This window comes from Pygoscelis adeliae, unplaced genomic scaffold (genome assembly GCF_000699105.1).
Source record: "Pygoscelis adeliae isolate BGI_AS28 unplaced genomic scaffold, ASM69910v1 Scaffold38, whole genome shotgun sequence".
NCBI lineage: Eukaryota > Metazoa > Chordata > Aves > Sphenisciformes > Spheniscidae > Pygoscelis > Pygoscelis adeliae.
Window position 1 is genome coordinate 15,764,963 of NW_008825614.1, and position 20,812 is coordinate 15,785,774.

The 20,812-nt window shown below is 39.4% G+C and overlaps 1 protein-coding gene across 1 annotated transcript in view; it reads left to right on the forward strand.

The window, feature by feature from the left end:
- Nucleotides 1-1,481: 1,481 nt before the first annotated feature.
- Nucleotides 1,482-20,812, forward strand: part of MYBPC1 (myosin binding protein C, slow type) — a 78,729-nt gene continuing 59,398 nt past the window's right edge. The window contains exon 1 of the mRNA XM_009332945.1: nucleotides 1,482-1,542. Within this exon, the coding sequence (XP_009331220.1) occupies nucleotides 1,518-1,542 (25 nt within the window). The 5' untranslated portion in view covers nucleotides 1,482-1,517. The remainder of the gene's footprint in view (nucleotides 1,543-20,812) is intronic.

Below are 20,812 nucleotides of genomic sequence, written 5' to 3' on the forward strand. Positions count from 1 at the left end.
TTTACTTAGATAGTGATATAAAACAAAAGAGGAAAATAGCTTTAATATTACTTATTTACGTTCTTGTAGGCAGGGGTTTTGCCTTTCTCTGTATTTTATAGGCACATGAATCAGTCAAATAATAAAACACCACAATGAGTAGAGCAGAAAAAGCCAGATGATAGTCTGGTCTCTTAAAAAAAGGAATGAAATGCCCATCCCTTATAAGATGTCTGTAAAATGGCTAAATAGCCAGAAAACAAGAGATTGTAGAGGAAACAATCGTGCATTGGCTACAGGATAAACAGGCACATGACCACTATTCCATCTCTAACTCCTATTCAAAGACATAAAATATGTTTTCCATAACATTTGGGTGTATTTAGACAGTGAGCAGCCTGTCTAGTAGCCTCGTTCTTATTGATATGTGATAATGACATGAACTGTGTTTTAATAGCATGAAACCCTTGAGGACCACTTCATCTATTGCACTAATCACTACAGTTTTGTCTCACAATCCTAAAAGGGCATAAGAAAAGAAATCCTAGTACCCCCTGATTAACTTGACCTGCATTTCTATTGCCTACATAGTCATAGTTTAAGTAGGAGTTTAAGAGGAGGGCAACCCAGTGGCTTAGTTTAGTGGCTCGGTGCGTGTGCTAGAGATAGGATTTCCATTCCTTCTGTCTCGTTTCCTGGCTTGGTGAAGGCAAGGAGTGCTGCATCTCCTGGATGAGCAGAAAAGAGAATATCTCATCTCTCAGCAGTGACCTCTCCAGTTAATGGGGTAGCAGTGCTGAAAGGAATGCTATAGTCTCTACCAAAGCCACAGTGAGGATGGCTACAGGGGAAGGACCCAAGAAAGTGTAGCAAATGTAAACAGAAGGGACATATGGAGGGTCTTCACTGCTCCAAACAGGAACACAATAATCCTTTTTTCTTCATTAATACTGCAAAGTACTCTATCTCTCAATCCATTTTGCATACCACTTTCTCTTAAAGGAAGGAAATGAAGTTTCACTGCAGGCATAATGTCTGTACTTATTTGTCCCTTTTATGTTGTGGGAAAAGGTGTAAATGTATGCAGGTAGTTCCTATAAGTTCTTACAGGCAGGAGGGGCTCTTTAATAGCGTGGCAGTCACTTTTTCAACCTCTATCTGCGTGTGTGTGTGTGTGTCTGCATGTTACGGAGAGAGACACAGAGAGCGAGCGGTGCGGCTGAATTTAGAAAGTTATAGATGTTCTCATCAGCCCCATGCAATGCAGCAGAGATTCCTTCCAAAAGCCAAGGGAGCAGAGGCTGCAGACAACAGATGTGAGCGGGGTTCCCATAACTGTCAATTTTCAAAGTGTTTGCACTGAAAAGAGAGGAGGTGCTATTTTGATTGATATTTCAGTCACAGTATATAAAGCAGAGGAATTTTTCTTACCCTCTGCTTGTCATACTGATCTGCATACTCTCTCAGCTGGACTTGGGGCTACTACTTACTGCATCTGAAAGGTTGAAGCTCACTGGGAATAAAGAATTCTTGTAGCAATGCCGGAACCCACCAAGAAAGATGGTAAGCATAACAAATACTACCGAACGTTTCTTAATTACAGGAATTGTGAGTACGCACACACACAAAACACCTTTTAGACCATCTTGCATATTTCAGCAACAAATAATATCTAAGAGTGATAGCCGTGTAACATCATTATATCATTACAAATCACTGATCCTTTTAAACTAAGAAACTACTTTCAGGTAGGGGTATAGCACAAAACTGTTTTGGCCTCCAACTATTTTAGACAATAAACAATGGCTTTGCAGAGATATTGAGAAACTACTTGATTGGGCAAATGCTGTATTCACTTTTTAAAGACTGCAGGATTTTGGTAGTGCAATTAGTGGTTTCTCTGTAGCAAAGATATCTAGACTCTGGAAAACAGGGAATAAGCATTTCTTATGGTTTAAAAAGTCAGCATGTTGATATTTTTTCATAAAGTTTTATAAGTTATTGAATAGAAAGGATGTGTTAATGAAACAGCTTTAAGGTACTGATGAAAATATATTCTATATGTCTAATGCATAAGTGAAGAATGTAGTAAGTTTTTCTGTACACGTCAAACTGGAATGATACATTTTGCCACACTACAGAAATTATTATTTTATGTTTCAGAAGGATAGTTAAAGGCGGTAATACTGGCCCCTTTTGTGGTACTATCAAGTTCATAGCAAAGAAACTTGAGTAGAAACTGTAGTCTGCTGGAGAGATACAGAATTGTCCATTGGAGGCTGCCCAAACAGGCGTAAAATGTTCAGGGTCTATTAATTCATAACTTTTTAAAAGCTAGCATTTACTTTTTACTATTTTGAAAATTTAAGCTAAATAACCTTCTTATATTTGCAATAATTCTATAGGCCTTTTTTACTTTTCTTTCAAATTTAGATGTTTTGGTAAGAATTTTTGATGATTATTGTTTAGCAATATACATAGCTTCTGCAAAGCCATAAATGTGCAAACTGTATATGCTTTGCAAGTGGTATACAGACAGGTTCTCTAATGCATTCCCAAATGCAAAACTGAGTTTAATTTTAAAGCTGATCTTGTGGAAAGTATAGAAGTCATTAAATAGCATTTATTTCCATCAATTCTGAAAGATCTGATAGGCCCAGATGTGTAGTTTGAACGAATACATTTGATTTAACACTCACCTATCAATAGCATTTGCTTTATTTTAACAGTCTTTTTGAAATATTGTCTGGTTTTGTGGAAGTCAGGAGTGGAGCAACTATCAGGAGCATTAGGCAGTTTCATCACCTTGTTGGGTTGGGGGCATATGAAAACTAAACCTTTTGCACGACCGAGTCTTAAGCAAGTAGTGTTGACAGACCAATGTGATCATTTTACTTACTGGCCCTCCGTAGTGCTCGAGGACAATGATGGATGAAGTATCCTTCTGAAAATAGCTACACCAAGTGCATGTATTAATACGAGAGCCTAATCCTCTATATCAAACCTAAAGCCAAGCCCCTTCTAGAGTGTCTTATTTGTAATTCAAATGATTTACACATGTATTAAGTGTCCTTTTTATTTGATCTGTTATTTGACTGGATATTACACAGTTTAATCAGAATGCATTCTGTGGCTGCCAACTAAAAAAAACCCTTAAAATATTTCTGCACTTTCAAAAGATATGTGCTTTGGGGAAAATTTGTTAGGAGGCTCATGTTTCTAAAGGTTATTATTCTGTTTAAGACTAGATTGCTGCAAAGATGTTCTTACAATGCAGTGATTACAAATGCAACTCCGTGGTTGTGTTACAAAATAAGTTTAGCAACTCTGAACAACATTACATTGACAGTAGAATAAATGTGATTTTTGATGAGTCAATATTAAGGAACATAAAAAATATTGAAGCCTTCTGTCCTGATAGAGCTAGAGTTCACAAGTAGTAATGAGCTCTGGAAAAGTGATACATACATGTTGTACGCTGGTTGTTCCTCATTGCACCCAGCTTATTTGCAGCCAGTAGATCAGGGTGATAACAGGTTTATCTTATTGTAGTTAGGAGGTTAGCTGCTTCCTAAAGATTGTTCGTTGGTCAGGAACTCACCTGAGCTGGTGGCAGTATTTGTATAGTACGTACAAGTACTTACTGTATTAGTGGCAGGAGTATTCAGTACCAGTAACAGTACAATACCACTGCTACTAATTGCACTAGCTCTACCAGTAAGAATTCAGAACCTCACTTGTCTATCAAATGCCTGTTCTCAAGGTAATTTCCAAGGCATGAAGGATTGAAGGTAATTAATTAATGAAGGTGAACCTTGGACTGACTACATTCTGGAAGGTACCACTGGAAGGACTCTCTGAGAAACCTTGGAGGAACTTGTTGGCGGACTACAATAGAAAGCAGAGAAAAAACAGAGGCTTAAGGCTTCTGCATCACATGGGCACCTAAGCAGTATTCTTCTGACATTTCCAAAAGAAGAAATCTATATGAATGATCCCATACTCATTCTCATAGGTCCTGCCAGTTAAAGACAGCACACACAAGAGCAATCAGCTGAGAAATCAGAAACTGGCTAACACTGGAATGTTAAGAAAATCTCAGCTTTGCATTTTTTTGTCACTGCAGCCTCTGAAGTACATAACTAGATTTTTCAGAGGCAGTGCTGTAGCAAGCTCCCAGGCTTTTTTTCAGGCCAAATGCTCTTTGAGATATTTTAAGATTATTAGGTTACTAAAGTGAGAAATTTCCTGACTTGGTGAGAGTGTAGCCTCACAATGCGCTCTTAACAAATAGGATCACCAAATTAAACACACCATTCAGCTTAGAGAAGGTTGCTGGGGCACTTCAGCCTGATGGAATTTGTCACTGTAGAAACAGGCTTCCATGACTAATGATTTAAGGCCTTTATTGTACTCCTAAAAAGTCAAAGTCCTATATATTACATCAGCTGTGGCTTCTTTGGAGTATATGGTCATGCCGTTGTAAGACAGTTTTGTCTTCAAAATTTCATATTCGCAAGGTGACGCTTACATCAATGGGTTAACCGATCCCAGTGGATGACTAGGATAGGACTGTGATGCCAAAGACCTTTACCAGTGCATTTAAATTTAACGGCCTTTAGTTTTCCTGGTGACTAATAAAATAACCCTCCCTCATATAATTACTTCCTGTAATATATTGTAATCACTCGGTCAATCTTTCCTCTCCCCCTTTTCCTTTAACCAATATTCATAATAAGAGCTGCCCGTTAATTAGGTGCCCTCTTAAACTGTCACAGGCCACGGCATTTGGATATGCTTTTGTAAAAGTGCCAAGTCTCTCAAGAGCAACGGTTTCAAACTATTTGTGGGCATCATCCCACAGGGACAGGTGCACGTCAGTCCCCAGTAGGCAGCTCTGTAAATTTGCCTTATTTATTCTCCCCGATCTAGGACATAACTCATGGCCACGAGTTAAGCGACCATTCCAAATTTTAAGCCAAAGCATTTATCAACTGTCTGCCAACTTCATTTTCTAAGGGTTTGCAAGCTCTGCTTGAATACTGCCTGGAGCATCCACATATTGGCAAGGAATCAAAATTAAAAATCAGTGTGTCTACTTTAGACAGTGTTTTAGTAAAACTTTTTTTGATCTATAAGCAGCATAGATGTAAAAGTTGTGAAGAAAACTATATGCATATATCATCTGTTAGAAGGACAATCTCTAAAACATGAAGCAATTTGTGAAAGGAGGTAAACAGACATATCAGTAGAGACTGCTTTGGAGATACGGTAACACTGTTCTCTCTGAAGAAGCCCAGTTGAAACAGCCTTTACTTCTATTGGCTTTTAAACATGACCGGTTTTGTTTCATTGCATGATTCTCCTATAATTATATTTGCATTATATTTATAATATTTAAAACAATATCACAGTCTGGTGTATCAAGATAATAGACACTGTCAAACAAGTCAACTAGTTGTAGAAATCATATAAGTAGACATGTAGAGCAGTATTCCAGTGGGAAATCAATATCAGTATCAAGGTTTGACAAGACTTAATTAAAGTAAGATTTCTTTTAATATCATATTTTCAAGGCTAGACAATTTTTCGGAGGTGAAAAAGAAGTTAAATGGAAATTCTGCTTCGGTATATGGATTTGGCTTATGTAAAAATTAACATTGCTGATGGAAAGTTTTCCTGAAAATTCAAGAACCCAGCATGTGAACATTGTATAACATTGCTTAGTGCTTTCCATGCAGAAGACTGGACCTGTATAATCATTTTATTATGGCACCAAACTAGGTAGTGCAGCTGCTGCCGTCCTTGCTGCATAGATACGTGCTTCAGTGAGGCAAAAGCATACAGACATCCATCTTCTGCCATCATCATTGCCCCTCTGCAGGACTGACTGTAAAATGCATTCCCATTATTTCTTACTACCTTCAGTCTTGGAGCCAAATCACACTCAAAGTCAGGCCCGTATATATCATTTACAAGCACTGTATTAAACTCCCAGGTAAATGAGTTTTGGTGGATGAGGGAAGGAGGAAACCCTAACCCCTTATCTTATTTTCCCTCTCAATTCTTTAGAAAGTTTCTCTTCATCACCTCTGGCTAATAAATTTAAAGCCCTCACAAACGGAAAGCAAACTTACGCCTAACTGTTGTAATTAGATCCATTAGGGTGGGCCCTGCTCCCGTCCTGAGCCCTATAGAGCAGTGTCCTCCTGCACAGATCTTGTTGCACGCCGGGAATCGAGTTGTTCTTAGAGTGTCTTTGCCCTCCCATTGCTAATTTCTAAGTGTTGCTCCCACACTTCCTTCTGAGATACCACAGCATCTCAGATGTATTCTTTGACCTTCCGCCTCCGCTGCTCCTAAGTTTAAAACTACTTTTCCGATCAGATTAACTTGACTGAAAAAACCCTACACTGGCAAAGAAAAATCCACAGACTTGATTGATTTTGGAGTTTTTTGTTTTGTTTTATTATGGTGTAAATTGAAGGAACAACATTGATTTTTTTTCTTATACAATGCATTGGTTTTATTTTAATACTACTGTAGGACGATAATGCAAGATTGATCTGGCTTACTGTTGTTCTTCCTTAAGTTGAAAAGCTCATCCACCCTGTGCAAAAAGCAGTGCATCTACGCACAGGAAAAACATTTAATATTGTCACACTAAAATAAAAAGCGAACTGAGTTTAGGAGGAAAGCAGGGAATGGTCTTTCAGCAGACCAGAGGGTGCTTTGTACTTGGCAAAACTGAAATTAGCAAATGCTGCCTTTGTGCCTCCCTTTGCTGCACCTGTTGGGAAGATAAATAAAGTACTGCCCAGTTCTTTCCCCTCATACCTCCTAAATATATCACTTTAAGAGAGCTTTAAAAAAAACCAACCATGCTGCAGTACCCTTCTGTTCCATGAAAAACTGGGTGAGTTTCTTCATAGTAGTTTCAGGGCTCTACCAAACAAGATGGGAAGGTCTGTGGTCGCATAGCAAAAAAAATAGCAGAGAGATGTGGGGAGATGTCAGTTATCAAAACATTAGTAGCTGCCACACACATTAACGGTCCTTGGAAAATATGTTGTACAACATATTTCGTGTTTCATGAGGGGACATCCAGAGGGTTCCTTGAAGTGCAAAGGCAAATCAAGTTTGAAATTAAACTACCTGGGGAAATTTCCCTTGGGATAGGGCCAAATACTAGCCTCATCACTTGGGGGAAATGCAGAGATTCCACTAAGTTAGAGGTCCTAATTTAATAATTGCTCTAGAGTGAGGGGAAAAAGGTTGTTCTCATCCAGACACTAATGTGGCTTTGCACTGAATGTAAAAATCTGTAAAATAAAGGAGAAGGCAAATGGATAGAATCATTAACTTCAGTTGTAATTAGAGTTTTCTCAGTCCCACTGCAAAGTTCTTTGTCTCTTGAGTCTGAGGAACTGTGTGGCTGAGAAACAGCCCCTTCTTTTCCCATCCAGCCCTCTCTCTCTGCTCTCAGTCACAACTGAAGTGCTACTTCTGAAGACTCCAAAATGAGGTTTCTCTTTTTCACTGCTGTTAGGGAACCAATATTTGAAGCCATTTTTCCATTATTCACTAGGGGAGTTTGATGCACTTTATGACCACCGGGAGATTTTACTCATTTCCTTTGAAAAGTTGTTGGTGTTTTAAGAGTTAGGGAAGCACGGACCGATCTGCCATGAATGTCCATGTTAGTTCATTGAAAATTTTGATAAGTTTGCAACCGTACAAAGATCCTAATGGTCTTTACACTGCCACAGAAGATCTCTGGATTAGGAACCAGATACCCAAATGGAAGTGTGTGCAAGTGAACTAGGTGGCCCCACTCCCACTGGAGTCACGGACAGCAGGTCATTACAGTCAGCGGAGCCCAGACTGCTGCTCAGCTGATCAGCCAGTGGTTGCCTAAACATAGGTGCCTACTGCCATATGAGACGCTCTAGGATACACAGAATACCCATTTTGGGCTGGCTGATATGACTCAGGACCTATGGGAGATCTGCAACACCCTGGAGTAGCAGCTAGAAACCAGAAGGGTATGCTACAGCATCTGAATGTCATTGATCACCTATGTTTAAGAAAATGAATTGAGTCATAAGCAGCTATTTTATGGTGAATAAAAATCTAATTCCATTGATTATAATGGTAGCTTGGACTCCTAGCTCACACCGTAGACACATTCATGTGTCTCCCTTTTTTCTGAGTACCTTAACAATAAGGCTGCAGAGTCATTCTGTATAATTTGTTCAATTAGTGTTTAAGGATTTTCTGCAACGGGTAGTTTTATAAGATGACAAGGAGAAAGTTCCAATCCAGCATTATTTGCACATGATACTTGGATGCTCTCCCTCAATAAATGAGGGAGTAGCTTGGGCCCAGATTCCCTTGAGCAGAGAAGAGTGCACCCTTCTGTAATCTGCTGGGTACATTGATAAAAATAAAAATAAAAAATAAAAAAAGGTGCTACTGCCAATTTTTTGGTATTTGGGAAATCCAGCTGGTGTTACTTGCTTTATCTTTTATAAGAAAGAGTCAATATATTTTATTTCATGGCTAAACTGAGTGCTTAAATAAACTCAAAATTAAATTTTTTTTTTTTTGCATCAATGAGAGGAAACAGAAAGTAGCATTCCTGTTCAAATCAATATTAATTCCTCTTCTTTGTTTCTACTCTAGCTTACTCTCACTTCCTCCAACAGCTTTATGCTGTTAGATGAATGACTGGTTACATCAAGGACATTTGTAGCTATGAGTAACAAGCACTTTTTATGTCAAATAATAAAGCGTTTCTGAATGTTCTACAACGTGTTCAACAAAACACATGTAGATTTAGGAATCTCCATGAATTCCTATTTCTGGAATTTACTCTCCCTAATTTGTCAGGTGTGGTTTTAGCTCCTAGAGCTCACTGAACTAGCAGGTGGTTCAGCCAAGATGAAGATGCTTGCAGAAGGGAGTGAATTAGTCAAAATTCAGTTCTGTGTCCAACAGGATTTTATGTCCTAGGAAGCCGTTCTAGCAAGCACGTTTTGGTAAAAGCTTCAGTCAGTCTTCACCCCTTCCTGAGATGCTGTAGGGACAGAAAGAGAGTTACTGTGGATTCAAGAAGTATGAAGACAGATTTCTGCTCAGAGACCTCTCAGAACCCTAAAAAATGCAGCATTCAGTGGTTTCTCTCTGGCTTCCCTCCCCCATTACCTGTGTCTGTATTGCTAATGGCATCTCCACAGAGCAGTCAGTGGGACCTAGGCTAAGCGATGCAGCTTAGAACTGCCTCTTCTGAAGAAGACCAATCACACCCACAATCCTCTACTTCTTGGCCAAGTGTCTTTATGTGTATTTTCAGTTCAAAGTGCCAAAATAACCTGTGGCCTCTGCTGCAGCTAGTGTGGTGGTGTTAGATGTCATAATACTGAGATGTTTCATGCCCTGCTCTCTGGTAGTGCTAGATGGGGGTTAATTTAGGACAGTAGACCTCCTGGAGTAGTGTCAGAGGGTTGTTGAACAGAAAGTCAAATATGGCACAGTCTCAGAAAAGTTTCAAAATTCCAAAAAAATCACCATCCTAAAAATTGCTCCATGCTCTGCCTTGGAGTAAAGTTGTTTGTTTCAGGGAAGACCCTCACAAATACTGTAACTTGCAAGTCGGTCAGTGCATGTGACTTCCATGCAGTGCGGAGCGTTGCAGTACCAGGATGCGGGAGCACGGCTGGGCGATTCATTCTGCAGTTTAGAGCCCCTCCATGTCCCATCTCCATGTTTCCAAAAGCGTACAGACACTGCAGCAAGAAGGGAGTCCTGCTGTATCTTGCAGCAATGGAACATGTTCAAGAGAGTCATTGCTCTCCCTCCCCTGGAGATTAGGAAATATTTCTTACATAATTTGCTGTCCCCTGGCCCTATTACTAATTGAAAATAGCATGTGATCTACTACTTAGGGCAGTTGTCCTTATATGAGATGGCTCCAGCAAGTTATTTTGATCAGGTGATTATTACAAAAAGCTCCGTTCTAATTTAATTCTCCGTAGGATCAAATGGTGGTTATAGTGAGCATCTGAAAGCGTTGTTCAGTAGTACCATGATGCTTCCTGAGAGGGATCTGTATTAAAATACGTAGTCATCACGACTTTGCAGGCTCAGAATAACTTCCTAATTTTGGTCATAAATGCCAGGAGTAGGTTGTAGTCATACACAGACACAGATGAAGATTCCCTTTTCATACAGATTTCTGTTTATAAATCTTAGCTCTGTGTGCATAGTCGTAAATTGCAGAGACATTTGCACCACTTCTTGTGCAACCAACTGGATGGAACTTGTTAGGTAGGGGCTGAGCAAAAGCAACTCACAAACCAGCTCAAACGGTTACTTTTTTCTTGAACGGGAGCCATGCTTTGCTCAGCCAGGATGCAAACCCTGTCTGAAAGCCTATTCCAGATTTTGTCTTCTCTCAAAGCCCTGAAGCTGTGGTGAAATTAAACTGAATACAGATGCAGCTAAAACTGAGAGAGACCCCAAATGAAAAGCTTACTCGTTCAGCTGGTGGCATAGGTCTTACTCCTTGACACTCATCTACTCCAGTGTGCTAGTGGACTAGAAAGAGCAGTAAGACGTAGTTATTGAACAGTTGTTGAATTCCAACCTTTGGATATTTCTGTGTTCATTTTCATAACTTTCTGCCACAAGATCTTTTCTGTGCAAGAGAAATGCACAAATTATGGCCCCCAGCACCAGTTCCAACTGTTCTAGAAGGAAAAAAACTTCCTCTTCTCAGTCTGAGCTGATTGTGGTAGTGTGGTAGGGCCTTTCTGACCTGAAATGAATCATTTCACTCCATTTGCACACCTGAATGTACACAGCATTGCATTCCTGTCCTTTTTGAACAGCTTTATTAGTTTCCAGAACCACTAAAGCATTGCTCCTAGCAAAAATTACAGAAAACACTTAACCCTGGTGATGTGGAGAATATCTGTGGCTAGAGATATCTAGGAACAGTCACAAGAGAAATGCCATGCAGATGGAGTAATTCATTGACTAATAGCTTCTGGGTCTCATGCTGTGATATTCACATAGCTAGAGATACACATACACACACTGTAGCACATTCGGTATCTTCTGTTTTTATAAGAACACAGTATCTAGGCCAAAAACCTTATTTTAGACCCAAAGAGGAGCATAATACCAATGGAGGCTGTGGCTGCCACTCCTCCACAGATGCAGACTTCAGTGAAGGCACAGAGGGTCAGATGCCTGATGACATTTTTTCCATGGCATTCCCTCCAGCCTTACTAATCTTTCATCTAAGCTTTCCTTAGCCCTATTTTTAAAGGGGAAATCTGACCTCTGTCCTCTGCCCCTTTTTCTTTGCCCTTGTTTTGCATTTCCATGTTTTGCAATGAAGGTTTCTCTCTTACCCAACAGCTTTTTTAGCTGGAGAGAAAGTATGTTCAGTGAGCTGTGACTGTTATTCACAATAGCATCTCAAATGCATTTTGCTGTCATGCTTTGTAAGAGCTTTCTTTTATACATATCACTTACTGATTTACTGATGCAAACCCTCACAGTTTGTCTGCAAACATCCTGCTGTGGTGTTTTCCCTAAAGACAAAGTTAAGTGATTTTTTTAAAGTGAAGGTTTATAATTCTCACAGTTATCTCCATTGCTGCAGAATGAGATTGAGAGGTAGAAAAAGTAACAGTATTAACACAGAGAGATGTATGTAATTTTGTATGCCTAAGACCCACAAAGGGACATATGTGACTTTCATGTACACAAATATTACTGCATGATCCACCAAAGATTTGCCTAGTGCCATAGGTCTCTGGGACCTTAGATGTCCTAAATTTTCACCTGCAGAAAAAGTTCTTTCTCTCCACATGTGGAAAATACTCCTAAAGGTTTTTCAATACAATGCTGAATTCCAGGCATCTGAGCAACAATAAATGTTTATATGCAAACAAGCTTACAAAAAAAAAAAGAAAAATCCCAAAGTCAGTACATAGAATTCCCATTAAATAAGTAAGTTTCTGAGTTTTAGGGTAACCTCTGATTCTTTCAGTGTTTGATATCAGCAATACTGCAACTCTGATACAAAGCTTTCCTGCATTGCATGTTATGTTTGGGGTTTTTTTAATTCTTCTCCAGACTTAATTACAAATCATCTTTGGTTGGCATGTACTGGAACATCGGCACTCACAAAAAGTAGCAGCCCCTGAATTTTGTAGCCCATAAATATAAATTACCCTTAGTAAACTAAGAAAGTGGATGCTACTACCCTTTTTTTCATCTTGAGTGAGTTATTTTCTACAAGCCTCATGACTGAAAATTAGCATTGGGTTAAAAATTCAGGTTGACATAAGTAATGGATTATTAGTAATTAGCTACTTGAAACGATCTCTAATTACCTAGGCTCCTGACAGCCCTGTGTCAGGGTTCCTCATTACAATCCCATTCTGTAAGACATTGTCTCTCAAGAGGAGGCCGAGTACTGAAGCGCAGATGGCAGGAGAGTGCTCTTATCTGAAGGAAGTCTGAGAAGACTCTTCCTTCTTGAAAAGATCACAGAGTATCAGATTATCTGTCACCCACTGTCAAATAGACTTGAAGCAAATGCTTTTCTTATTTGGTATTTGGACACAGTCATGACAGTGTTTAGACACAGTTGTAGTACATATTACTTTGATAAAGAGCTGATACCAAGCTGATAAATTCAGTCCTGGGGAAATCCCAACATGCGCATGTTTGGGTTTGCCCTGACCCTCAAAGAAAAGTTGACATTTCAAAAACTATGGAATGGGAATACCAGCAGGTTTTCATTTTTAAGTGTTGAAATTTTTAGTCTGAAATTTGGTTAAAATGAAACCTATCAGCACGTCTCAAATGCTTCCTTGTAATTTGCTGAAATAAGTTAGATTGCATGAATTCACGTCACCACAGCTTTATGTCGATGCCCTCATTTTCCCCTAAGAGTCAAGCTCTCTAAGTGGAATGATTTCCCACTCTCTGCACATACTCACGTGGCTCTCAGGGCAGACCTGAATGCACTGAACAACAGGAGACGTAGTCCTTTGTGGAACTCACTCCAGTTATGCAGGGCATCGGATCCATGATACAATTTCCATAAAACAATACTGTAATTGATTTCCTTGATTCAGAGCGAAATATTTCAGGATAGCTCAGCAAAATAACAGTGTTGTCATCTGGGTCAAGCAAAAGCAAAGTCATTTTTCTAAATTAGGAAAATGCTTCCTGAACTGGTTTGGAAATTATCTGGACAATCTGAAAGGAAGTTCTTTACTGGTTAAGTACTCATCTCTTGAAATAACTGCCCTTTCAACTTTATTGCTGGCTTTTATCCTATAATTAGAAATGCAACTGTCATTGAAAATATATTGTTAAATTTGAGGAATAAATTACTGTCATTCCTGAGCAGCAGTTCTTTTTTTAATGAAGTTTTTAATCCAATAACCTGTTCCACTTCCTTACGTTTTGCAGCTTTCAGAAAGGAAGTTAGCATTACTCAGTGTACTGCTATCTCTGGAATCATATCATGGTGCCTTTTGCTTTCATTTTTCCCTAGGGAATCTCTTGAACTTAATGAAAATATTTGCTTCCAGAGAAAAATAATTAACAAACTATTGCAAGGAAGGATAGGAAACTGAGAATGAAGTCTATCTATTGCCATACTTTTTTACATGGGATCAAACTTTTCTGATGAGTGAATTGATTGATTTCAGTAAATACGTAACAAAGATTAATTAGATTTGGGCTATTTAAAACAAGAATTTCACTTGGCTGGACTAGGAGTCATTCTGAAAGCTTGATTTCTCATTAGCATATGCTGCCAAAAAAACATATTATTTTACAGGCAATTTAACACATTAAAAATGTGTTGCAACATTTAATGAATCTAAAGAAATCAAAACTGTGCTGTGTTCATGCATTTTGTGTTTATGCAGAAAAGACTGTCTCCTGAACGTTGGAACTAACAAAACCTGGCTCTCTACGGCTGCGTGTCTTTTGTCCCTGCAAATACTAAAACACAGGTCACTGAATTTTGACCTATGAGCCAGATCACTAGTTTTTAACCTGAAGACAAGAATCAGACCTGCTCTGGCTCCTCCCTGGTCTCTGGAAATCACAGTCATACCTGAGGCTGGGGAGCCGGGCGGCAAATGGGGGACATCGGCAACAGCGTTAGCCGGCAGCGCCCCTTACGGGTCGTTAGCAAATACCGGAGACCATCGGGTTTAGATGCACCGCGTGAATCGGTTCGCAGACCTTTTTAACATACGCTACGAAAAAGGCAGGGTGAATATGCACACCTGAACTGTAGTATAGTGGGAGTGATTCTGCAGAGCTTCCACCACACTTACAGCCCTTTTTTACTACAGCGGAAGACAGAAATCTGTGCTAACTGATTTAGGGACTAAGAAGAGCTAGGGCTTTCAGGTATGAAACTGTAGAGGTAAATCTATGAGGTTGAGAAGTCCAGATCAGGTATTTCAGGACTGTTTTATTGTTGGTTTTACAATGTAAAAATAGGAACACTGCTTCTATCCTTTAGACTTAAGCACCCATCTTGTTGCCAATATTTACACGGCCAGTTTTCTCCTTCCCCCGTTTAACTGGAGCCAGAACCATGTAGTACATCATGTAAAGCAACATTAAAGAACAGCTCAGATGATTGTGAACGGGTAGGTGAGGAATACAGAATTTCAGGAGTAGGGAATCATTTCAGGCTTACGTTAAATTGGTGGTATATAAACTGAGATGGTGCCATAATACAGAAAGAAAAAAGAAAAGACTTTCTATCATCGAGCTACCATTTGTAGGAAGAAGCTGACTCTGGGTGGAATTTGCACAGTTTTCATTATGCAAATATTATGGGGAAAAAGCCTACTAAGAATTTTTTCAGTGATATTTGGGATTGCATACACCTAATTTTATGACAAGTTTTGCAATGATAGTTCAAAATGTTTATTTCCAAGCATGGAAATAAAACCTAACACACCAAGATGTGGAATAAAAGATAAGTCAATATAGCTACAAACAGACTTAGGCCTGGAGAATTTTTCAATGGCTTTGCAGGTACAGCTGTGCTGACAAAGCCTTCTCATAAAGGTACGGTTATGATGGCAAACCAAATTATCTGATCAGCAAGTCACTTTGGTAAACACTATAACATATTTCAGCAAAATCCTTTTGTCATATAGATGGTGTCACCAGCAAAACTTCGCCTACAAGATTTTGCAGGATAGATAGCATCACAAAATTTCGGTTTTGGAAGTTAAAAAAAAAGATTTTTTTTTTTCAGAGATGGAATAAGTTAGAAAACTGCAATTGTGAAAAGCTCAATGGAAAAACATTTAGTCAAAAAATGTCAACTAGGTGTGGCTCTCAAATTGTAGCCTACTGCTAGTCTGTGATCTATGAGATACAAGCATGAATACTCTTTTTTCTCTTAGATGGACAAGTGCTCAGGAACTAACTTTTATGGATTTATTTCTTTGATATAAAGTAAGAGAAGAAAGGTACAATGGAAATACAAATGTAATTTAATTACTCCGTGTTGGTGCCTTGTGGGCTGAGTAAATTAAAAATGAGTTTGAGAACGCATGGGAACTTGATAACTAGACTAAAGCCATCAACTTTAGCTTTATTTATCTATTTTAAACACTGTCAATGCTTAGCAGCCTTCTAGTTCCCAGTTACACTACATACACAACTTCAAGACTGCCAAGGAAGTCTTGCACCATCTGATGAGGGTGCTGACTGCTGATGGCTGCATCCTACCTACCAGAAACCAAAGAAAAAAGGGGGGGGGGGGGGCAGGGGGGTAATGCATGGATGATGTATTCCTTTACTGGACAGTCTGCTTGCACAAACTTAGGATAATATAGATATATAAACATACATTTTATTAAATTACTTTTGTTCAAGGTCATAGTTACAGTGTTCTTTAGAGATTAATTCCAATATGAAAGCAAAGTTCTCATAAGAAATAAGAAAGATGTGGAAGCTTCCATACGATCAGATTTGATTTAATAGCATCATTTTAGAAAAATGGGAACTGCAAGGAAAACACACTAAACAAGCAATGGTTGCTTTATGCACTTCCATAATTATGGATGGCAATGAAGACAAAATCTGGAGTCATCGATTACACTGCAGCTCCTCAAGTGGATCTGTAAACTATTTCTTTGGTGTCTAATCCATTCCACAGTATTGACTATTACTAGGCTTTTGTTCCAACTGCTCATTCAGTTTTTCAGTCCTTAAGTCAGGGAACATTCTAATGTTTGATTGGATCCTGTGGCCCATAAAATCCTTTATCATTAGAATTATTTAGATTATTCCTGAAACAGGAGTATTGTAGGTGAGATTATATGCTGGGACTAATTATTATCCTTGGTTTTGTTTTTTTCCTACAAGCTGAAATTCATTAGGAATGGTTTTGAATTTTAATCATATGCAAAACTAAACTTCTAAGCAAATTCTTTGTTAAGTTTATTTCTTCTCCAGTCCTTACCTGAGGATGCATCACTGGATGCTTTTAACTGTTGGAGTACAAAAATAATTTCAGCTTCAGTGAACATGTTGATTTGTTTACTTCATTGCAATAAGAGACAGTATTTAACCTAAAGTTGCCGTTTTCATGTCTAACCAGAAACAGTCACAGCCAAAACAGGCAGTCTCATCTGTCTACACCATCATTACAGAAATGGAAACAGAAAATAGAAATACATTAATAAATTTATCAGTCTGGCTCCATCATACTGTTGGCCACAGTAATAGTCCTCTAGGCAGCCACCAGAGCACCACTGCTTATTCACTTCAGTCCTTTAGCGTGACTTCTGCTCTCGGGACCTAGGATTGAAGTTTGTTTAGAATAGTTTCTGTAGCTTTATTTTAAAAGTAACATAGAAAATGTCCATGGATATTAATAAAAAAGGTAATGATTTCAGCTGGTATTATAGTTTCCCGCTTCCACTCAGATTGGGAACCGTCTGTAGAAGTTACACGCAAATCAGATTATTTCTCAGTGGAGAACTGAGACTCATGAGGCAGCGGAGAGACCCTGTCTGCATGACTGTGCTCAGGTTTTGCAGAATGCTGAGTATTCCACTCTTTATTGATAAGAATAGTATTTACTTCAATTGAAGTCCAACTGAATGCATTAAGAGCGCTTTTATTGATTACAAATTACTTTGAATCAAGCCCTCTGTTTCCCAGCTCATTTAATTTGGGGTCTGCTAACAGTATTGTTTCCCAGTGAAATGCTCGTCATGCTCTGGTAATCTCTATAGTTTGTTGAGCAAGCTCCTGTCTTCCAAAAGATGAGGCTATGGCTTTTAATCACATCGCTGATGCCACTGTGACTCTGTACTGGCCTCAAAAACCATTTTGAGCCATTTCTCTTCTTCAGAACACTTTTTTTGCAGGGAATGTAATACTGAAAGGAAGAAGCTTTACTGCTTTTCTCTGCTGATGATCCGGACATGAGGTCTGTCAAGTAACTGTTCCACAACCTTGGTCCTTCCCTGCCCACCTATTTCAGTGGAGCACCTACCCCAGGAGAAAGCCATGTGCCACAACGGCAGTTCTCGTGTCTTATAGGGGCCATGCACAGGGGACAGTCCTTACACACGACAACTGCACAAGGGCTGGGGTGAGCTGTGCTCTCTCCCCAAACTAGCATTTTGTCTATTTTCGTCTGACTAGCAGAGTCAGCACTTTAGGAATGCCTACGTAATAGTTATATTTGTCTGATCCCTTGAGGCTATGTCCGCAACCTTAATCCACCTACTTAAATTTGACACAAGTTGACAGGTCTTTGTGACAAAAAGCATTAAGTGACCATCCTCGTGCTCTTTGACATATGAAAGTCACTTTAATACGCTGCTGTTACACAGACAGATATCATACCTGTATCCATGATGATGCAGCTATAGTCCTGGTTTCCCTTTCAGGTAAATGGGAGTAAGCCCTCTGGTCAGACTGGGTGAGATCCTGAATCCCTTGGCTGTTCAGACCAGAGTCTTTGCTGGTTTGTAACCAACCTATATCTAACTGCAGGAGACTTTCTTCCTCCCTCTTGTGAATGTTCCAGCCCGGTGATGGTGAAATGCTATCTTTAGACTTTGTGCAAGCCCTGATTTAATGATCAAGGTCATTTCCTTCACCTAAGGAAAAAAAAAAACAAAACCAAAACACTATTCATTTTCTAATATCACTGAGAGTTCCTAAGCCTACCCAAAACAAACCTGGTCATGAGTACTGAGTCGCAAGATGAGAAGGGTTATCCAGCCAAAGCTCTCTCCCAGTATGCGTGGTGATAACCTGTAGTTCTCGAATGGTCTGAACTGCAAGTCTCCAGAATACTTTGCTCCCAGCATATTAGTAGAGTAGGACCTGAAGACTGTTTCAAAACTGTCAGGATGCCTTGCTATGTTTACACTCCAATGTGAAAAGTAATATATATGATGTCAGGGAGTTTCTATGCTTGTTGCTGTCACAGAAGCCAGTGGAAGTGGGAATTCAGAGCCCTTGAAAACTGGCCACTACACAGAAGGACCCTGCCAGTTCCCTGCCAAGGCTTCTTGTGGTTATTGCAGGTCGGATGTCAGTGCAGCCAGACCTAAAATGGAATTGAAATTTTAAATAATGATAGTCCCAATTTAACATGGTTCTTAAGCATTTCCATAACTTTAGCACATGGGTAATCTCATGGAACTTTTTAAAGCTTAGTTATCTATATGCATAGCAAGAGATTTTAAGTCTTATTTTATCTGAAAAACTGAACATAGTAAATGTGGGACAGTGATGGAAAATTGTTGGTAATGGGTCAAATTGCATCTCCTGCTGATTTTCAAGAGTGTATGTGTGCATGTATAATTATAAATCACAAATAAAAATGTCTTGGCTCTAAGTGCTCATATCCTATGTCAAACTGGATTCTGAATGCATCTCATGACATGGCTGAGGCATGAAAGCATTTCTGGAGATGTTATCTAAGTGACAGTTGTGCTTTCACTTTATTTGCTAACTACACTTCTTAATATACTATCTTTTCTGAGTAGCCATGTAGAAAGGACTGCTAAGTTAATTCCTTTTCTTGCTGTAGAATTATATATAGCCAGCTGCTTTACATGTTTCACAACCAATGAATAACCCAAGGTCTGTGTTTAGCATGACACAACCCACTGAAATGCAACATTCTTGGCTGCTTAAATAAAGAACTGCAAGGAAGAGACCATTACCTTTTGTCTTAGAAACTGTGAGGCAGAAGTTAACTTTAGTTGCCTAGTAGAAGGCCCAGTTGGCATTATGGTATCAATCCTGTGGTAACTGGACCTTCAACAGCCTCTTTCCCCTGTAGCATCGTTAGCAAAAGAAGCATTGTTACAACCCAGTGAAGAACACTTCTTCTCCCAAGGGGGCCGAGGAGTGCAAGCTGGAGGCAACACTTTCTCCACCGCCAGCCCCCCTGACAATGCCTCGACAGAGCACCATATTAGGCAATGGGGCTATCGGGAATGGCATCTGGGGACTCCAGTGAGCATGCCTCCTAGGGAAGGAGCACAACCGTAAGCTGCTGGTTGAGTGCACAGAGCCCTTTCCTGGCTGACAAGCCTGTTGCAGAGGTCAGCCAGAGAGGGCTATCATTCTTTGGGGAGGTGGAAACTACTCGGTGCTATTAATGGGTTTTTTCCTGGCTGTCCTCAGGAATGGAACTGTAAGCCAAGCATGACCATGAAAGGGGTCGCACATGGCCACAAGATTATGTTGAAGTATCTCCCATGTCTCTGCCACCCCCGGTGCCTGGAACTCTCCCCCTTCCTTTTTTCCTCTCACACCATACTGCAGGTCTCTCTCCTGGGCTTAGTTCTTGCCTCAGTTTTCCTAGCAATAGCCCAAACAGCCTTGAATTATGGTTTAAGAAAGAAACCACTGACTTCTTGGTCTGGCTTCCATCATCATCCCATCACAGAATTGCAGAATAGCTGAGGTTGGAAAGGACCTCTGCAGATTGTCTAGTCCAACCTCCCTGCTAGGAACAGGGTCAACTAGAGTAGGTTGCCCATGACATTGCTCATGTTTTGAATATCCCCTTGTATGTCTGCATGTATGAGATGAAGTTTAGACTATAATAATAGTGTTTCAGGTCTGGTCTGTGCTGTAGATTTTGGCTAACATCTGTGCCTACTGCTAGGTAAGACAGAAATGCAAATTTGTGTGTTTTCTGACCAACACCACTGTGTGATGAAGCCATGAAATACCTTTCAAAATAAAAGAAAAACTCAAGGCAAGTCCCTCAAAAGGCTCATAACCCTTTCATGTGAGCCTGGAAAGTGCTTAGTTTGGTGAGATATTTTGTTTATAAATTTGTGGCTCTTGCTGGTGAGCTAGGGAGAATTTTCTAATTCATTGTTCGTAAGAATACTCCCTGTTTCTAGCTATTAAATTTCAAAAAGACAGGTATACAGTCAATAATTTTCTGTTATTACTTTTCCATGCAAGAAATAGACTTCCATGCCACAGAGATGTTATTTTATTCTCTGTGGAAGCAGTGAGAAATGTGATGGCAGTAAAGGGGATATGTTCCAAGACATACTTTTTGTGGTGAAATTTTCATATTTTCATATGAAAAATTTTCATATTTTCTTAGGCCACAAAGCAAAACTTAGTATGTTAGTAATTACACCAGAAAAAATAAATTGCTATGAACCTAAGTAAAGCTGTTTTATTATTATCAGACTCTGTGTCTGTTGGCCATTAATATACATTGTCCCTTTTATTCCATATGATGGGTGCTGTGACCAGA